At 32.0% G+C, this 18,595-nt stretch overlaps 3 protein-coding genes across 3 annotated transcripts in view; all 3 read right to left on the minus strand.

Annotated features, from left to right (window-relative positions):
* Positions 1-58: 58 nt before the first annotated feature.
* Positions 59-4,933, minus strand: LOC116011115 (organic cation/carnitine transporter 4-like). Its single transcript, XM_031250634.1, has 2 exons — positions 4,487-4,933; positions 59-1,361 (listed from the first exon to the last, which is right to left on the minus strand). The coding sequence occupies exons 1-2, from the start codon at positions 4,899-4,901 to the stop codon at positions 202-204; spliced, it is 1,575 nt and encodes a 524-aa protein (XP_031106494.1). The 5' UTR covers positions 4,902-4,933; the 3' UTR covers positions 59-201.
* A 1,045-nt stretch (positions 4,934-5,978) lies between these two features.
* Positions 5,979-9,303, minus strand: LOC116005891 ((-)-germacrene D synthase-like). The gene is made up of 7 exons (XM_031246128.1): positions 9,159-9,303; positions 8,559-8,838; positions 8,004-8,376; positions 7,532-7,750; positions 7,234-7,372; positions 6,813-7,061; positions 5,979-6,615 (listed from the first exon to the last, which is right to left on the minus strand). Exons 1-7 carry the CDS (start codon positions 9,252-9,254, stop codon positions 6,322-6,324), a joined length of 1,650 nt encoding a protein of 549 aa, XP_031101988.1. The 5' UTR covers positions 9,255-9,303; the 3' UTR covers positions 5,979-6,321.
* A 7,486-nt stretch (positions 9,304-16,789) lies between these two features.
* Positions 16,790-18,595, minus strand: part of LOC116011349 ((-)-germacrene D synthase-like) — a 5,201-nt gene continuing 3,395 nt past the window's right edge. Inside the window, exons 5-7 of the mRNA XM_031250904.1 lie at positions 18,363-18,501; positions 17,832-18,080; positions 16,790-17,330 (exon numbers count right to left, since the gene is read on the minus strand). Coding sequence (XP_031106764.1) covers positions 17,037-17,330; positions 17,832-18,080; positions 18,363-18,501 — 682 coding nt within the window. The 3' untranslated portion in view covers positions 16,790-17,036. The remainder of the gene's footprint in view (positions 17,331-17,831; positions 18,081-18,362; positions 18,502-18,595) is intronic.

The following is an 18,595-nucleotide window of genomic DNA, read 5'->3' on the forward strand; positions in this document are numbered from 1 at the left end:
GTTGCTTGATTTGATTGTTTAGATGCCTCATCTACACACATTAGTAGACATCAGTCCTTGCATCAAACTCGATTTTTGCATGAAATTTGATTTTTGGCATAAAACATTGTCTTAGGCCCACTTTCTTGGGCATTATTATTACATCTTACATATGATAAGATTGATAGAAAGAAGCTATTACTTGATGAAATTTGCAGTTCTTCATGCAGCAGCTTCTTTTGATTCTCCATCCTCCATTCCTTCCATTGTATCATACAATGGTTTGTTCAAGGTCTCAGGCAGGAAAAACCCTAGCAATCCACCGGAAATTCCGAAAGCCCCGAACACGGCGAACGGAATTCCACCTCCCAAAACTACTATAAGAGGTGAGAGGATAGCCCCCAGCTGCGCCGCCTGAGTTGTGGATCCCAGTGCTGCATTTCTCACCGTCGTGGGGAAAAGCTCCACCGTGTAGATGAACAACAGATTGTAAGTTCCGGCCATCCCGAATATCCCAAGAATGCCGCAGATCATTCTGATAATCTTCCACGTCCCGTAGCCCTTCATCGAGCTCCCGGCCAGGCAGAAAACCCCGCTGAACCAGTGCGTGCCTATCGTCAATGGCTTCCTCCCTAGCTTGTCTAGCCAGATCGCCGTCAAGAAATATGCCGGCATTTCGGCTATGGCGTTGAGTGCAACGTTCATGTAAAGGTTCGTCCCGAGGTTAACGGCGTTTAGACTGAGCCCATAGTAGACAGTGGCCATGGTGAAGTTAATGGTCACTGCTAGGAACAAACGAATGCGAGTGAGAGGGCATCGCAACACATCTATTAGCGAACTTGTGACCTGTTTTGATTCCGGATCATCGGAGTAGTAATCCCCGTTAACTTCACTGTCAAGGGCAATGACAACATTCTCCGGGAGGTGTTTTCCATTGGATTTGGCAATGCTGTGCATGATTTTCATGGCGTCGTGGACTTTCCCTCTGATGAGGCACCAACGAGGGGATTCGTGGATGAAGGGCAGGACGAGAATCAGAAAGAGAAGGGAGGGAATGGAAGAAGCGATGTAGAGAGCCCTCCATGTTTGGAAAAGGTAGGCTATACCGGCGAGAATAGCAATCCCGGAAGAGAAGAAGTAGAAAGTGGACATGCCGGCAATGCCTCGTTTTATTGGGCCAACGGGCTCGGTGGCGAGGACGAATGCACAGAGGCCGGTGCCGCCGGTGCTGAAACCAGAGAGGAGACGGAAGAAGACGTAGACGTAATAGTTTGGGGAGAAAGCCGTGAGGCAGCCAAATATGGCGTTCATTAAGCAAACAATGGTTAAAGTGCCCTTTCTTCCCATTCTTGAGTCTGAGAGATGTCCAAATATTCCGGCACCTAAAAAAAATGGTTGTTAGGATTAGGAAGTCTGGTTAAGCATATAATATATAAACATGAATGTGCAATTCATCTATTAGCTCTGACGAGATCAGTGCATATTTCTCACTATGAATGAAATAATTAGTAACCTTCATCTTTTGCTGGCTCAAATCTATAATTCTATCACTAGGTGGGAAGTACACAGTACACACTCTCTCAAATAGTAATTGCAGATTTTTTCATCACTAAAAAAATCTATAATTATTCAGTTACATGATTGAACAGTCAATGGAGTAGCGTACTCATACACGACCTACTAATGGCCAAATTAAGGGACTATTCAAACTTAAAATCAAGTCTTCATCCTACCTACTGGCTACTACTATATACTAACGCAGTAAGATCCGTAACATTTTATAGAGTATAGACAAGATTAACTATTCCATTACGGGAAGTTGTATTTTTTAGCATCACGTTTGGAGCATTTCAATGCCCAAACATAAAGTCATGATAAGCCCAAATCATTTTTCCATTGGACCCTTTTGGGGGCCTTTGGAATTAAATTCACTAAAACGCCCCTTAATAACATTTAATAGCTTTTATTATTGAAAGCAAGAGGCTCTTCCTTATATAGGGGAACCTTAAGCTCCCAAAGGGAAATTAGGCTATGTGCTATAACATTGTCCATATTTCTTTAGTTTTTAATTCTATTTTTTATTTTAATTTTTAATTTAAATATTAATTTTATATATATATATATATATATATATATATATATATATATATATATATATATATATATACACTCCGTATTATATTAAAAATTTATTGATATATGGAGTAATAAATTATTACTTATGAAAATAATATAAATAATGAATATAAATATGTTAAAATTAATATATTAGTAAACAAAATAAAATTATTAATGTAATAATAATAATAATAATAATAATAATAATAATAATAATAATAATAATAATAATAATATTAGTATAGTTTATACAAATGTCTATAAAGTATTTATTATTCTAATGTTATTGCCACCATTGTTATTTTAAATAAATACATTTGAACAAAAAGTTTTAACCACTCTAATTGTTTCAATTTGACTACCACCAATCCAATTTAATTTTCACCACTCCAACTAATCTAACCTCACAACTCTATTCAAAGGAGCCTAGCTAAATGGCTAAATTTGCAAATATAATTATGATAATAATTAAGAGGTAAACAATATAATTTATTAAATATTATTATTATATTAAAAATGGGAACGAGGTGGGGCTGTGGGGCGGGATGAGAGGGGATATCGCCGTCCTATTCCTCAATAGGAAAATGAAAATATTTTCCGTCCTCGCTCTAGCTTCTTGAATTTTTTTCCCCTTCTCATTCCCATCGAAACGAGAATCAAACATCCCGGTAGGGAGGGAGAAAATTAAATATCACTACAAAGAATAGAATTACATCAGTGAGATTAGTTTTACTTTACTTTTCTCAACCAATGCGGCAAAATAGAGAAAAAAAAAAGGGTGAACAATCTACAAATGGTTTTAAATTCCATATTCAGAATATGTTCCTAAACAACATTATCAGTACTTGTCATGTTCTTCTCCATTTGTCCTTTGCAGAAAACACGTTTGATTGTTTTCTATTTTTATGTCAATAACCACGCGCCTGCCTTCTATTATTGCACCATGTTAATAAGTTTTGTTTGTTTTCAATTAAAAAAAACAAAAAACAAAAAATTCTTAAAAGATAGAAGTTGATTTCGTTATTTATGACAGGTATGCATGGAAAGATTGATTTGCCTAAGTAGACAAAGACAACTACAGTACTTTTTTTTTTTTTTTTTAGTACTATTAACTTTGTTACAATGTAATATGTTCATAACAACTTTCTCAACTTATTAAAACACAAAGAGTCAATACTGTCTTCATGACCTCTTATTTGGGAGAGTCACGTCCTGCCACTAGACCACAAGGTCATTGGCAGACAATTACAATATTTAATTTTACTTTTCAATACTAACAAAATAAAATACCTTAATTATATATTGTGATAAATATATTCTTCTGATAGGCATGCATCTCGTGTAATGCAATATTAATATTAGATGAAATTATATATAATTAGTAAAAGAGCAGCATCCACGAGATATCAGAATAACTCCAAGTATATGTCTGCATCATTGCATGGGAGATGAGGTAGAATAATGATATGATATGATTGCTTATTTCCAAGAATCAACAAAAACCTACCTACTCGATCAAACACATACATGCATAATATTTTATGCGTCAAATTAAATTTTGTTCCAAATATCATTTTAAAAAACTAGCATAATGATATATATGCTAGTATACATAATTTTTTTTTGGATAATAAGGAAAATTTGCAGCCATTAGTCCACTACCCGACCTTGTGATCATAACTGGTAAAGAACCATGAAAATGTAAACCAACCTAAGTTGTTTATAGTTGATTGGTTCAAATAAAAAATGTCAATAAATAGATCGTTTCTATTAAGAATCAAACTTGTAACTTTGTAATTTTTCATTTTTTTTAATACAACTAACTCTATTACATTGTAGATCTTTCTTAAGGCTCAAACTCATGACCTCCCATATGGGAGAGCCACTACTTTGTCATCTGAGCACAAGGTGCTTGGCAGGAATATTTTTAGGTAATATATAATATTGTGAGAATTTCACATAGCTAATGAAATTTAATTTGAGAACATGAAATTACCATGACTGTGATAAAAATGAACTAGAAACAAAATTTAATTTGAGATCGAATCTCACACCCCTTAAGGAGCTGAGGCTAACATTCCTTTAAGCCGAACAAGAACATATATAACATCTCCAATGTTGGCAATTCAAGATCCTTAAATGATCTAGAACTTGTTATTGTTGAAAACACACACACACACATATAAACATCAAGTATATATTAATTTAGTTGAGATAAATAAGATATATGTTTCAATTTGGTATTAGAGTGAATGATCTATGTATTGCTTAGACTTTTAGTTGATATGAAACACATATTTCAATTATTATTATAAGCGTGTTAAAGAAGAAAAATTAAATCTGTAAGGAAAAATTAATATGAAAGAAATAAAGAAGAGGACATGCATACCGATCATGCAGCCGGCGAAGAACAAGGCTTGGACCAACCCAACCCGGTATTTGTGACCGCATATCAATCCAAACTCGGCCATGGTAGAGCTTTCCGGCCCGCCTTCCCACTCCCACGACCCGCCTTCCAGATTGCACACGTCGGAAGAGCAACCGGAAGTAGTGCAGCGCCAGCCGGGGTCACGATCGGCGAAGATCATGACCATGGTGTGAATGCCCTCTAGAGCCCAAGCCAAACTGGTTAAGACGAAGTGTTTTAACTGCCACCACCCGAACTCGCCGCAGTGTTTTTGCAACATGTCGTCGATGGTTAGCCTCTCCAATTTGGCCCCGCCGTCCACCGCCGCCGCCGGGATAAACGCTGCCCGGAGGCCCATGTCCTCTTCTGAATGTAACCGCGACGCTTTAGACCACATTTTCCTTTTTGCTCGATGAGATAAATGGGGAGTCTGATGAGTTCTTTCACTTCTTTGGAGGTTCGGCCTAGTGTTAATTAAATACACCAATAAGTCTACTTTAATTTATTTTTTTTGCATGGATTTTTGTGCTAGTAAATCAGAATTGTTTTTTTTTTTTTCATTTATGTGGAATATTTTAATGGCTTTTATAGAATAATCGCAATTTGCATTCTCTTGGAGTCTTGGCAATGTGATTTGCTGTTTGACTTGTATAGCGAGCGGCCAAATTTATAAATACATGTGTATAAGTAAAAGGTTGATATAATTGAAGCATGAGTCTAATATCAAATTAAAATATGTGCTCCATCTTAATTAGAAGACTAAACTGATAGTTGGACTGTACATTTATGTTTATATTATATTTATGCTCAACAGATATAACTTGATCATAAGGGTAATGGATTTAAAAAATTTGAAGTGAAATTAATCCATTTTTAATTAATGAATCTAAAAATAAGGCTTAATAGTGGGAAAAAAAAAAGCATAAACTTTGCAAGTTAGGACAATTTCAAACTTTTTTGAAGTTAGGAACTATATACAAACTAGTTTTACACGCGACTGATTTAATGTTCAATATTTGTATTTAAATAAGTAATTTAAAGTATATAAATGCAAGATTATATATGAAAAATTCATTATAATTGACATTAAAAGTAATGTTTAATTTGCACTTTTCTAAAAACAATTATATAAATACTTATTATAGTTGACATGGTATTAGGTGGTAGCTAGGTATTACTTTTGGTTGGAACTATTCTAAGTTTTATTAATTCATTTTTAGATAGATTTATCATTGTCTTCGTCTTCATTGATTGTCCGCTATTATTTTTGTTGGTAGTGTTTCATGTGAAATTAGATTACTAGTGCTAGTTTGTAAAAATATCATTTTTGGTCTAATTAATTTTATTACATTAAATAAATAAATAGATGCATGGATGCCTCCCTCATAGTGGATTTCACCATTGAATTGAATCTCATTGACTTGATTACATGCATTTGAATATTTGATCTAGTTTCAATTTAATTCTCTTTGAATAAAGAAACCAAACAAATAACAAATATTATTATTCCTTTCAACAACAACACACATAGCAAACCATTCATACAATATAGAAGATAAGAAACACAACATACTACATGAAGCAAGATTGAACAACACCAACAACATTTGCAAACAATCTGGTCATAATGCCGCCTCTTGGAGGAGTATTGACAATGGAGACAAGCTACGAGTGAGGTGATCACGATATATATTGTCATCCAATCAGCACATCAATATACTTCTCCATGAATGAGTTTAACAGCACAGATTTAGTCTTATTGATAATTATTATAATAATATTTTTATATAATTATAGGGATGTATGGACATCCCTATTTATATTGTGGCAGGCTGAACCAAGGTGACAGTGATGAGAGACTTGAACTTGACTTGAGAAAATGTGTAAATATCATTATCCTTGTAGATAAGGAATATTGCACGTGCCAAATTCAGGACTCGTAAGAGGACCTTCATTGGAACAGGTAGCGGATGAAGGCATTCTTGATTTATATCTTTCCATGCTCTTGAAATTAGTTTTTCAATCCCAACATAAGCCTCTTCTTTCGACACATTGTACCCTTTCATGTAACACTCTACTGCAGAAGCTACATGGCCCCTCTCCTGCTCAAACTGCACAAAGTGTACATCTCTACAATTATTAATAACTCCATTCACAAGTACCAAACTCAAGTCATTATATTGCTTTAAGGTGATCAAATTTTTAATTTTTATTCCTTTCACTTGAATTATATGAGATCGGTAAGAATAATATAAAGTATCGGTGTTTTGTAAGCAATATAATTATGTATCTGTATTATTTGGATTACCTCATGTCCAATCATGTCATCCATTAATCTGCAAATTGAGCAGGTAGCTTTGACTGCAAGAGGCTCACTTGTAACCCAGTCGAGAACTTCCTTGGTTATAATATCCCCCATGCCCACCAAACAAGTCGTTGCAATCATCATGTAACAACTTGACACCAGTGAAACTTTCAAGTACTCTTCAAATGGTGGAACATGTTTGGTATAAAACCACATGAATTCTTGATAGTATGTTCTGATTTGCTTTTTCATCTATACAAAAAAAAAAAAATCCATATTAATTACTTGTTCCTTGTTTTTATGTATGTATATGTGAGGGACGAGCGCATCAGGTACAAATTGGTACGTGCATGGCCGTACAAATAATAGTAGAATTTTTACAATTTCTAATTGCAATAATATATATTACGTAAATTTAATTTACCTCTCCAATTGCATAAGAGACATGAAACAGTTTATTTTCCTTTGCCATCACTTCTTCCATTTCAGTAGTAATATCTAGAATTGCAAGATATATCTTCTTCAGGTATTGTGGTACTTCATCAGAGGCACTTGTCTCAAACCTACACATCAACAATATAATGTTATTTCACCTTGATAAATATGTCAAGAAGCTTTTTTTATTTTTATTTCTTAATTAAAAATTATTATGAGATTCGTAATTTTGAACTTTTGAAGCATGTTCTTAATTTGTTGGAAGAATACACACACAAAGGCCGTACCTTTGGATAGCATTTGTGAAAAGTTGGAGTTCATCCTTGGTCCCATAAACATCATAAAGATCGTCTAAAACCGACCATATACAAATGATTTGAGTTGTTATTCTTCTACTAAAGTGGTATTGCGGCTCAAAGTATACTCCCAGTATCCAAAAGTAGCATTCTGCCAATCTGTCTCTTGCGAAGGGCAATGTTTTTGGGACATCCAAATCTTTCCACCACCTATATAGAATAGCGCGAGGTAGGTAATTAATTAAAACCCTAATTAAGTGATTAAACAAAGAGTTTATTCCATTTGATTCATCAATTATGATAATTTTTTACTTTTAAGTCATAGGCTGTGATGTATGTTTTACTTTTATTCTCAGCTCGTCAATTTTAAACTAATTTAATCAAGGTTGATAATTAAAAATTGAAATCTTGCTATAACCATGAGACTAAAAAAAGTAGGATAAATTCGCAAAAACAGACTAACTTTGTGATGCCACTTAGCTCTCGTTGATGCACTTTTTGCAGCAAGTTGAAATCCAACTTGGCAAATCTCAATAACACTTTGTTATGAGTTTGATCTTGTTGATAAATTTGCATGTATTCCTTGGCTCCCACCCTTGGTAAGGTCCGCCGGATGGGCAGTTTTAGGGCATGAGTCACTTGAGCTGCCTCGAACTTGTTCAAACTAGGCAACATCGACTCGAGGTGACCTGTAGTGAACGTTAATGCTTCATCTAAAGTGGTTTCCCCAGGCAGTCCAAGATACGATGCCTCGTACAAGCTTAACATTCCTTCTACATCCTTGGTCAGCGAATCCTTAAACTTTCCGTCCTTGTCCAAGAATTTCTCAAACACACCTTTGTTTTTTAGTCAACAGTGAAATATAAGTCACCATATGTAATAAAACTAAACATAGTACTATATGCATGGTACAAAAAATTACTCCTATATAATAACATCATTAGGTGTGTGACAATATAATATTCTTCTCCCTTTTTAAAAAAAAAGAAATTTCTTTTCAAAAATAGTAACTTATTACCACATGAAATATGGTGCCCTTCTTGTCTGAGTAATCGAAAACGAAGAGCAACTACATAAAGGTTATTCTCGCCATCTCCCTTGTTGCAATTATCGTAGTTGTCAAATATGTATTGTATTGATGCTTCTATTTCATTCTCGAAATGGTAATCCACTCCTAAACGTTGGATCTTGTCGACTAGCTCTAGTTTCTCCAGGGATGCAAGAGGGGCTGCAATAAGCAGTTTTCTTACCTCTTCTTTCAGTTGTTGGACTTCTCGTTCTTCTGACGGATCAATTTCCTTTACAAGTAACACAAAAAAAATGTTAGCATTTTTCTTGAAAAAGGTTATATATATATATGTAGATATATTTCAGCTCAGGTATGCATAAATGCACAATATACGGTTCAAAAATGTACAAATGCACATAAACTATTACACGAATGCACACAGACTAAGTTGAGTGCAATTCAATTTGCCCAGCATGAATGCGCACAAACTACTATATGTTTTCGTGTAGTAACTTGTGTACATTTACGAAGGGACTCACGGGAACAGGTATATATATATATATATATATATATTTTGAAATTAGTAAAATTACATATATATATATATACCGTGAGTTTGGAATCATAGGCAAGAAAATAATCTCCCCAGACAGTTGGATGATAGGTTACAGAGCGACGACCAGATGAATTGCCATTAACATCCATTTCTGATCTGTAATTTCTTTCTACTGAAGTTTAGATAGGGTCGAGTGTTGATGATTATGATGAGTATTGATACAATGGAAATCTCGCCATTTTTATAGTGCTATTTTGGCATGATACACGCCAAATGGCTTGATATTTTTTAAAAATTAAGGAGGGTGTATTACATAACATGTTTGAAAGGTCATTTCTGTCTGAACTCTGTGGCAACAGACAAGTTAGAAAAGTTGGTTCAGTTTTCAAAAAAAAAAAAAAAAAAAAAAAAAAAAAGTTGGCTCATAACATGTTTGACACTCACACTTTACTTAAAATTGGTTTGTTTCATCTTGAGTGTATTAGAAGCAATTGAACCGTAGATTTTCTACGATACAATGGATTATTATGAATATATTTGATCGGTCAAATTTATAATTTTTAAGAAACTCGAAAAAAATGAACACTTCCTAATTTAATATGAATTGTTGAAAAAATTTTAAAAGAATAGAGAGTTTCGTAGAAAGTGAAATTTAAGAGTGTAAAAAGTTCTTAAATATTGCTAAAAAATAAGTTCAGTGATTTCTTGCTTAATTCATGATCCGTGATGCACACCTTCCTTAAAACCAATTCATTTCATCACCTAGCTAGAACATTAAAGTGGCTATGATGATGTTTTCACCATGTCCTTTGAAAATTTGGAGCTCAGTTGTGGTATATATGTTACTTATGCTTCGTGGTCTTGCTGTCATAACTCATTTAACAATTTTCTCTCAATGCTAACTTCATATGCAAAATAAAAAAAAAAGCTTTATGAGCACCCATTTATTCTGATTAACAGTTTAATTGTTATAAGTTTACTATTGTAATTCGCCCTTTACTAAGTTTACTAAAGATTAATATAGTTAACTTTTTAACTTGTTAAATTTTATCAAGAAAGAGATTAGAATTGGATTTTGGATACTTGAATTATTTTGTTATGATCATTTTCTGATTTTCAAAATTCAGAATTTCATAAGGGCATTAAGCAAGTTCAACATTTTAGTATTTGATATCAATTTGTATATATATTCCATTTTAATATTTGAAGGGTTCCATTTTGTGTTTTTAATTTGTAAACGAGTTAATTCCATTTGTGAACCCGTCTGGTGCTCTCGCCTAGGTGTTTTTGCCCTCCCTGACCTCACTCCCCCAAAAAGAATCATTAAATGCAGGCGTTAAAAGCAAGAATATAATATAATTGAAACCCTAATTTACCAAATTTGTTATGAAAGTGCAATTTCATCATAATCTACCTCTTTAATAATACCAATTTCCAACATTTGTCAACAAATGGATCAAACAAATTACACTTTGAGTGTACTTTTATAATTCTGTCACGTTATATTCTTGATTTTCATTTAATTGCCATATTTAGTCCTCCTTTTAAAATTTTGTTATTTCATCACTTAATAAATATGACTAATATGAAATTTCATTATTCAATTAAAAGAGTTTACAAGAGATGGGGAGAAATTACATGTTGAGGCAAGTGGCTTAAACAATAAATTACTACATGTTAGCCATCCCTATTAGATGATGAAATAACAAAATTTTAAAAGGATGACTAAATGTGACAAACAAATGAAAATAAATGGTTTAATGTTGAAATTTTTTAAAAGTAGGACTAAACGTGATAATGTTACTATAGTCATAGACTAATAGTGGAATTTAATCAATAACTTTAGTTTCAATTTGAAAATTAAAATTTTAACTGTCAATAATTAAGAAATTAACTTGACTATACCCACAACTCATAAATCAAATGGTTTTATTTCTGGTTTACTTTATTATGATCTTTTACTGGCTAAGATCAAAAGGCGAGGTTTTCTCAGTACACACTATCTTATAGTAGTTACACGTTTACCTCATCACTAAAAAAATGTTTTAATTTCTCTTTTAATTCCTACACAAAATTTAAATTTAGCGATGGATAATAAAGGGAAATATCATAATTTTTTTAGAAGACACAACAGAACATTTGGTAATATTTTCACCAATTGAAATTGCCTTACATTATAAAAGCCGAGCTATCGCGTTCACTTTTCAAGTAATTGAATTGAGAATTGCTACTTTTTTTTTTTTTTTTGGGTGGGGTGGGGGCTATAAAAGTGTTTCTTTTCGGCAAATACTTAGTTTTCAACTTAGAAGTATTTTCTTCTCATCGAAATGTGATATTTCTGCGAGAGATATACATGTTTATGAGTTTACGGCAAAAAAGAAAAAAAATCATCATCAATCTCACACATACAAGAACTATTGATATCAATTTCTTTCTGTCCATAGAAGGTTAATGAATGAAGGAATTATCAAGGCATTTGGTTGGGAGGAGGGAATTAGGGGGCTGGAAAAGAATTAAATGCAATCTCCTTTGGACAAAAAGAGCAAAGACATGATAAAACTAACAACTTAGAAATATACAAACTAAACTAAAATTTTTGCCATGTTTTTATTTTATTTTTTTAAAATCTATTTCAATCAATTTTTTAAATGATTATTCAATAATGTAAAATGTAATAAATGAATGTGATGGATATATATATTAAGAATGGATCCTGATCGAAGAAAATTGACTCGAATAAGATGGAGAGCTAACTCGGACAAGCAAGGTTGGCTCAAGGTGGACAAAGCTGACCACACGAGCTCGGCCATGACTTGGGCTCAACCATTATGATCCGCTACAACATTAGAGACGGAGGCCACGAAGAGGCTAGACAAGCAAGGTCAGCCTTCGAGGTCAGCCTCCAGGGTTGGCCTGAGGTCGACCTTTGTAGTTGGCCTTAGTGGTCGGCTTCTGACGGTAGTTGGGCGAATACCTATTCTCATGAGTCACACTATTTTCGTGGAGTTTGTTAGGCTTATTACTTTAAATAAGCATCATTTGTTCTCATTTAGGACATCTTCATCTTCATCCTTGTCTTATTATTATCTACAATCATCTTGTAAATCTTTGTTTCCGTGACTCACATATCTTGTCGAGTTAATTGATTTAGGCTACCCGGATTATAATTGTTTACTATCTAAATTAACAGACCTCACAGTAAATTAATTATGTACAATCATGTCTAATACATACTAAAATAGAAATTATTATTTTAATATTTTAAATATATGAACATTGTCCATTTTAATTATACAAAAACCCTGAATTGTGTACATACTCCAATTAAGGATGGAACAACAATGTTTCAATAGTGACTTGTATTTAGGATTTTATGCACCCTAAAAAAAAAGAGTAAAAAGGGCTTAGATTTATTAATTATTATAATAGTGACTTGTATTTAGGATTTTAGTTACCCTAAAAAAGTAAAAAGGGCTTAGATTTATTAATTATTATATCATTGAGGTTGAATTGTTGAAATAATTAAATTATACTAGGAAGGCCGCTGCTAATAGCTTTACTCCATAAAAAGATTATTTTAAGTTGTATTATCATCACATTGAATATTATTCTTATAAAATAATGAATATTAAGAGAGAAACTTGCAAGCTAGACAATCGATATTAAATTTGAATTAGTTTAAAAGTGATCAACATAGCAAATTCTATACACAAAAATAAAAAGTAAAAAAAATGTCATTTATGAGAAACATAACATATCTAGTTATTAACGAACCCATATTATGAGGGGAGATTTAGAAAATCTTTTGAATATGGACGAAAAATTACAACAAAAAGAGATAGTTCAAAAAATAAAATTGAAACACTTAGAAGTATAACCATAAATATTGTTCGATGTGTGCTGAAAATAAGTAAAATGGAATACTTTTAAATCAATATGTAAAAGTATTATATTTTCTCTTAAAAGTATTACATTATTTACCATTGTAAGTAATAAAAATTTTATTCTTGATTAGTATTACATTTGAGTATATAAGTATGACATGTGTGCGTATAAGTATCACATTTTCACATTGACCCGACTCGTCTCACGGTGAGACGGTCTCACAGAAGTTTTTGTCATTTTCATGAGCCATTTGATTAATCATTTGCAAGCTATTCACATACTTGTGACAGAAAGGTGAATTTACGCACAAGAAGCCCCCATCATTTTAGAGACTAAATTTTTACTCACTGTGAACAAGGAATCCTCTTATTTGAGAGGTTACTTTGACATTACCGCTGGTAAGACTCAATCCTTAATCATTTCAATTCTAACAAATTTCACCCCTCTGTGACCAATTGAGTTGCCCATGTAAATAGTTGTTCACATACTTGTTCTAGAAGGGGTCTTAGAGATTTAGCAATAGTATCAATGTTAGAGAAGTTCATATATTGGTGAGTTTTAATTTTTTTTTAAAATTCATATTTTATATATCCAAATAAACTTATAGATATTCCAAGCACATTCTGCTTAGTTGGCACTTTAGTAGCTCTTTTCGAGACAATGTTACATGATCAAATTTTGGATGGTGGAGTATTAACTCTTTAAACTATAAACAAATAGAAAAAGTGGAAAAGAAAAAGAAAAACTAAAAAAAAAAAGATAGAAAAAGTATATTAAACGTATACTACCTTGTAATAGAGTTGATAGTACTTAAAAAAAAAACTTATAAATATAGGTAAAAATGTAAAATTGATATCCTTCCTCTGGTCTTATATCATTTTATATTCTTGCCTTTTTGGCAAGTGGTATTACTAGCCACCATCTGACTATATTTAATTTTAACAATATATATGCAACTATAAAATTTTTATGCTGATGATATTATTTGGTACAATAAAATATACTCCGTATCATATTTGGTTGTCTTATTTTACTCACTACAACTAGACAAATCTTACTTTTACATTGTAAGATTACATTGAATCTAAATGATATTGACATGTCTGTTGGATAAAATCTAATATCCACAATTCATCACCGATAGTAGTAATAATCCATGTAAAAAAAATCAAGATAAGGGGTAACCTCATTCAAGCTAAATTGGATAATGATATTAACTTGTAACCACAAGGTAACGAGTTTGAATCTCAATCCTCTTGATTTGAGTCGATTAGCAATGTGCAATATAGATTGGTTTACCTCCTTGTGGTCCTTTGCCGAATAAGGTCACAAGACGGGATTTATCCAATAAAATGTACACCCTCGGATAGTGACTGCGGGTTTCCCTTATCACCTAAAAAAGAAAGGCATGTGTAATAATTTTAAAAAAATAAAAATGCATTTATACAGTTCAAGCTTATATTCATTTCTATTAAAATGGGAGAAAGACATCTTCAAAATAGCTTCATTTTTCAATTCTAAATTTTATGAGTGAAAATACCAATTTTGGTCCCACAATTATTAGTAAAATGACAATTTTGGTCCACATGTTTAATTTCTACCAATTTTGGTCCCACGACTATTGTTTTAGTACCAATTTTCATCCACGACTATTGTTTTAGTGCCAAAATTCATCGCGCCGGTCACTCATCCGTTTAAAACGTGCAAAAATCTAAAATTGCTAATGGTATTTTCGTCCTATTCAACTTAATATCTCAATTTGAGCATGAATAAATTGATTTAAGTTCTAAGATCGATCAAAATTTGCAGTTTTTCTTCGCCGGAGGGGATGGGCTCTTATTCAATGGGCTATTAGACTCAGATAGTGGGCTGCCAAATTTACAATAATAATTTGGGAAAAAGAAAACCAAAACACTAGAAATAATAATAAAAAGTCCATTACCTAATTATTTTAAAAAGAACTAATAAAATACACACACTAACAAATTAAATATTACCTATTAATTATAAAAATTAACTAAATTAATAATAAAAATAACACTCATTATTGTTCATTTTAGGCAAATTATGCTGTGGACCCAGGTCCACCTTGCAAGGTGGACCTGGGTCCAAAACTACGTCGTTTTTGTCTTTTTTTTTTTCTTTTAATTAGTAAACATATTGCTGAATATAGAGTTGTCCAAAAATGTGTGAATGTAGAGTATAGAAATCGTGAATGTAGATTTATGATTGTGTGAATGTAGAATTGCCTAGAAATGTGTGAATGTGGAGGTTTCAAATTGTGAAACTGGAGTATAGAAATCGTGAATGTAAAGTTATGCATGTGTGAATCTGTAATAGAATTAAGAAGTTCTAGCAACTTGTAGCCCTGTAATGTGTGAATGTGGAGTTCTCAAGTTGTGAATATGGAGTATAGGATCTGTGAATATAGAGTTTTGAATGTGTGAATGCATAACAGTGGTAATATAGTTACTAAACATATAATTCTGTAATGTGTGAATGTGGAGTTTACAAAGTGTGAATGTAGAATATCATATAATCCTGTAATGTGTGAATGTGGAGTTTACAAAGTGTGAATGTAGAGTATAGTGTATGTGAATGTAGACCCAGATCCACCTTACAAGGTGGACCTGGGTACACGGCATAACAACCCTTCCTTTTAGATGTGGGCTCACGAGCACTACACTAAGATTTTCGCTAGCGTGTAGGCAAAGAAGATTACCATACTCTTCTGCATTTAAAATATGCTACGGAGAAAGAACTGACGCAACATAGGGCTACTTCGGTGGTGAAATGGGTGTGCGATATGATTGGCAAATCTAACTGAAAAGATAACTGAAAGCTTAAAAATAGCTGAAAACTGAAAAGCTATAAACACGAAGCTGAAATCTGAAAAGCTGTTAAGCTAGCTGTTATGCTTAAAAGTATTTGGTAAACTTAATTTTTTGATAAGTTGTAAAAAGACTAAAAAGGACATCTTCATACAATTTAAATAGTTTTAAATTTAAATAGATTTGTTTATATATTAAAATATAAAATAGTGAAATCAATATATTTTAATAAAATATAAAGAGAACATATATTTGAAAACTTATAAATTAAAACAAAATGTTTATAATTTATAAGATTAGTTCATACAAAAATCAATGTTCAAACACAAATGTCAAATTGAAATTACAACCAAACATATTGAAGAGAAAAAGTAAAAAAGGTTTAGCCAAAAAGGTTTTAATTGGGAAGGGTAAATGATGTCATTTCTTTAAAATAATAAGGTTAAAGATGGAAAAAAAAGTTAAGAAGCTACTAGCTTATTTTGAAACGCTACCTTAGGTAGCGTTCAAAAATAAACTGTTATTTTAAGCTACTAGCTTATTTTAGGAACATTACCAAACATAGCTTATAGCTTATTAGTAGTTTAAAATAAGTTATAAGCTCCTAAATAAGCTCTGACAAACAGAGTCGTAGTAGTGCTTCCCGTTGTCGGTGTAATTGTAATTGTAATATGCACATATAGTATATCATTTAATATACCATTTATAGTGTGCATATTTATAAATTTATATAGTAATTTCTTCTACCTTCTTTATATATTACTTGTCTTCACTAGATATTCATAAACTATGAAAACTATTAATTGAAGAAAAAAATGATTTATCAAACATTATAAATCAAAATACAATGTTCATTAGTGATGACAAATTACAATTCTTGCCATAGTTTTTCTTTTATTAGCTACATTTACTGCCAATTCTTCAAATTAAATCTATCTTTAAAAAATAAAAATAAATAAATAAAAACCTTCCTAACAAATATTACTATTATTCCATTCAACATCAACAACAAATATATGAAACCAATAATTTGGATCATATAATATACAAGAAAGGAAGCACACCATTCACCATACTACATGAAGCAATACCAATTAAACAACACCAGCAATGATTACACACAATTTATTCAAAATGCCTCTTGGTGGAGCATTGAATAGCGGTAGAAATATAGTACTTATGATAATTATATTTTCATATATTACAACCGGTGTTTTATATTGTTACGGGTTGAACTAAGATGGTATTGATAAAATACTTCAGCTTGACTTGAGAAAATGTGTAATTATCTTTATCCTTGTACAAAAGGAATATAACACGTGTCAAATTCATAATTCGCAGGAGGACCTTCATTGGAACTGGTGTTGGATGAAGGCATTCTTGATTCAGATCTTTCCATGCTTTTGAAATTAGTTTTTCAATCTCAACATAAGCCTCTTGCTCCGACACATTGTACTCTTTCGTGTAACACTCCACTGCCGAAACTACATGGCCCCTCTCCTGCTCAAACTGCACAAAGTGTACATGCATGTCTACAATTATTAATATATCCAATGAAATTTTTATACTATAAATATCCTGAAGAAAAGTTCTTGCTCTTAATGCATGTTAATTACTTAATTAAGTACCAAACTTAACTCATTACTGTTTGGTAACATAATTAGTTCATCAATCAATTTTGTCTTATTTGATCACTATTAGCTGTTTGACTTGATTAAATAACAACCAATATAAGTGTTCAATTAATAAAGTTTTGTAATAACTTATTGCTTCAAAACACTAAAATTCAAAAAGCTGCTCAAAAAGAGTTTTTTGTTAAAGTCATTTGTATGTAATCAGCTAACAGCTAACAACTAACTTACCAAACATCTTTCTAGAATCAGCTAATGCTATCAAATAGTCAAACACAGTAACCCAATCAACTACCAGCTATTAACTATCAGGTATTTACCAAACACCCCATAGAATATTGGTGCTTTGCAAGCAACGCCTGTGTGTATATTTAATTACCTCATGTCCAATTATGTCATCCATTAACCTGCAAATTGAGCAATTAGCTTTGATTGCTAGAGGTTCACTTGTAATCCAGTCGAGAACTTCCTTGGTTACAATATCCCCCATGCCCACCAAGGAAGTTGTTGCAAGCGTCATGTAACAAGTTGTCGCCAAGGAAACTTTCAAGTACTCCTCAAACGTTGGAACATGTTTTGTATAAAACCACATGAATTCTTGATGGTATGCTCTGACTGACTTTTTCATCTACCAACAATTTAAAAAAAAAAAAAAAAAAACGTAACTCCATATTATTTACTCGCCCTAGCTGATAGATATAAAAATATAATCTTATAACATTTAGAAATGACCCTATCTACTGTTATAAAAAAAAATAGATAATGATATTATATTTTTGTAAATAATTATCATAAAATTTATAAAAACGTCGCCTATTTTTGTTTATAGTTGCATGCACTATGCGTTTTCAAGTAGAATTTGTATTAATTGATATATATTACGTAAATAGTAGTTGTGTAAAAATTTAACCTCTCCAATTGCATAGGCAACATGAAACAGTTTATTTTCCTTGGCCATCACTTCTTCCATTTCAGTAGTAGTAGCTAGAATAGTAAGATAAAGCTTCTTCAGGTATTGTGGTACTTCATTTGAGGCACTTGTATCAAACCTACACATCAACAATGTTATTTCATATATATATATATATATATATATATATATATATATATATATATATATATATATATATATATATATATATA

This window comes from Ipomoea triloba, chromosome 2 (assembly GCF_003576645.1).
Source record: "Ipomoea triloba cultivar NCNSP0323 chromosome 2, ASM357664v1".
Lineage (NCBI taxonomy): Eukaryota > Viridiplantae > Streptophyta > Magnoliopsida > Solanales > Convolvulaceae > Ipomoea > Ipomoea triloba.

Excerpts from the sequence above, each read along its gene's own strand:
- LOC116011115 (XM_031250634.1), bottom strand. The coding sequence starts at position 4,901 with ATGTGGTCTAAAGCGTCGCGGTTACATTCAGAAGAGGACATGGGCCTC. Across the intron at positions 1,362-4,486 it reads CTTCGCCGGCTGCATGATCG|GTGCCGGAATATTTGGACAT; the intron begins GTATGCATGTCC and ends CATTTTTTTTAG.
- LOC116005891 (XM_031246128.1), bottom strand. The coding sequence starts at position 9,254 with ATGGATGTTAATGGCAATTCATCTGGTCGTCGCTCTGTAACCTATCAT. Across the intron at positions 8,377-8,558 it reads AGGGCACCATATTTCATGTG|GTGTGTTTGAGAAATTCTTG; the intron begins GTAATAAGTTAC and ends TAAAAAACAAAG. Across the intron at positions 7,751-8,003 it reads GAGCTAAGTGGCATCACAAA|GTGGTGGAAAGATTTGGATG; the intron begins GTTAGTCTGTTT and ends TATTCTATATAG.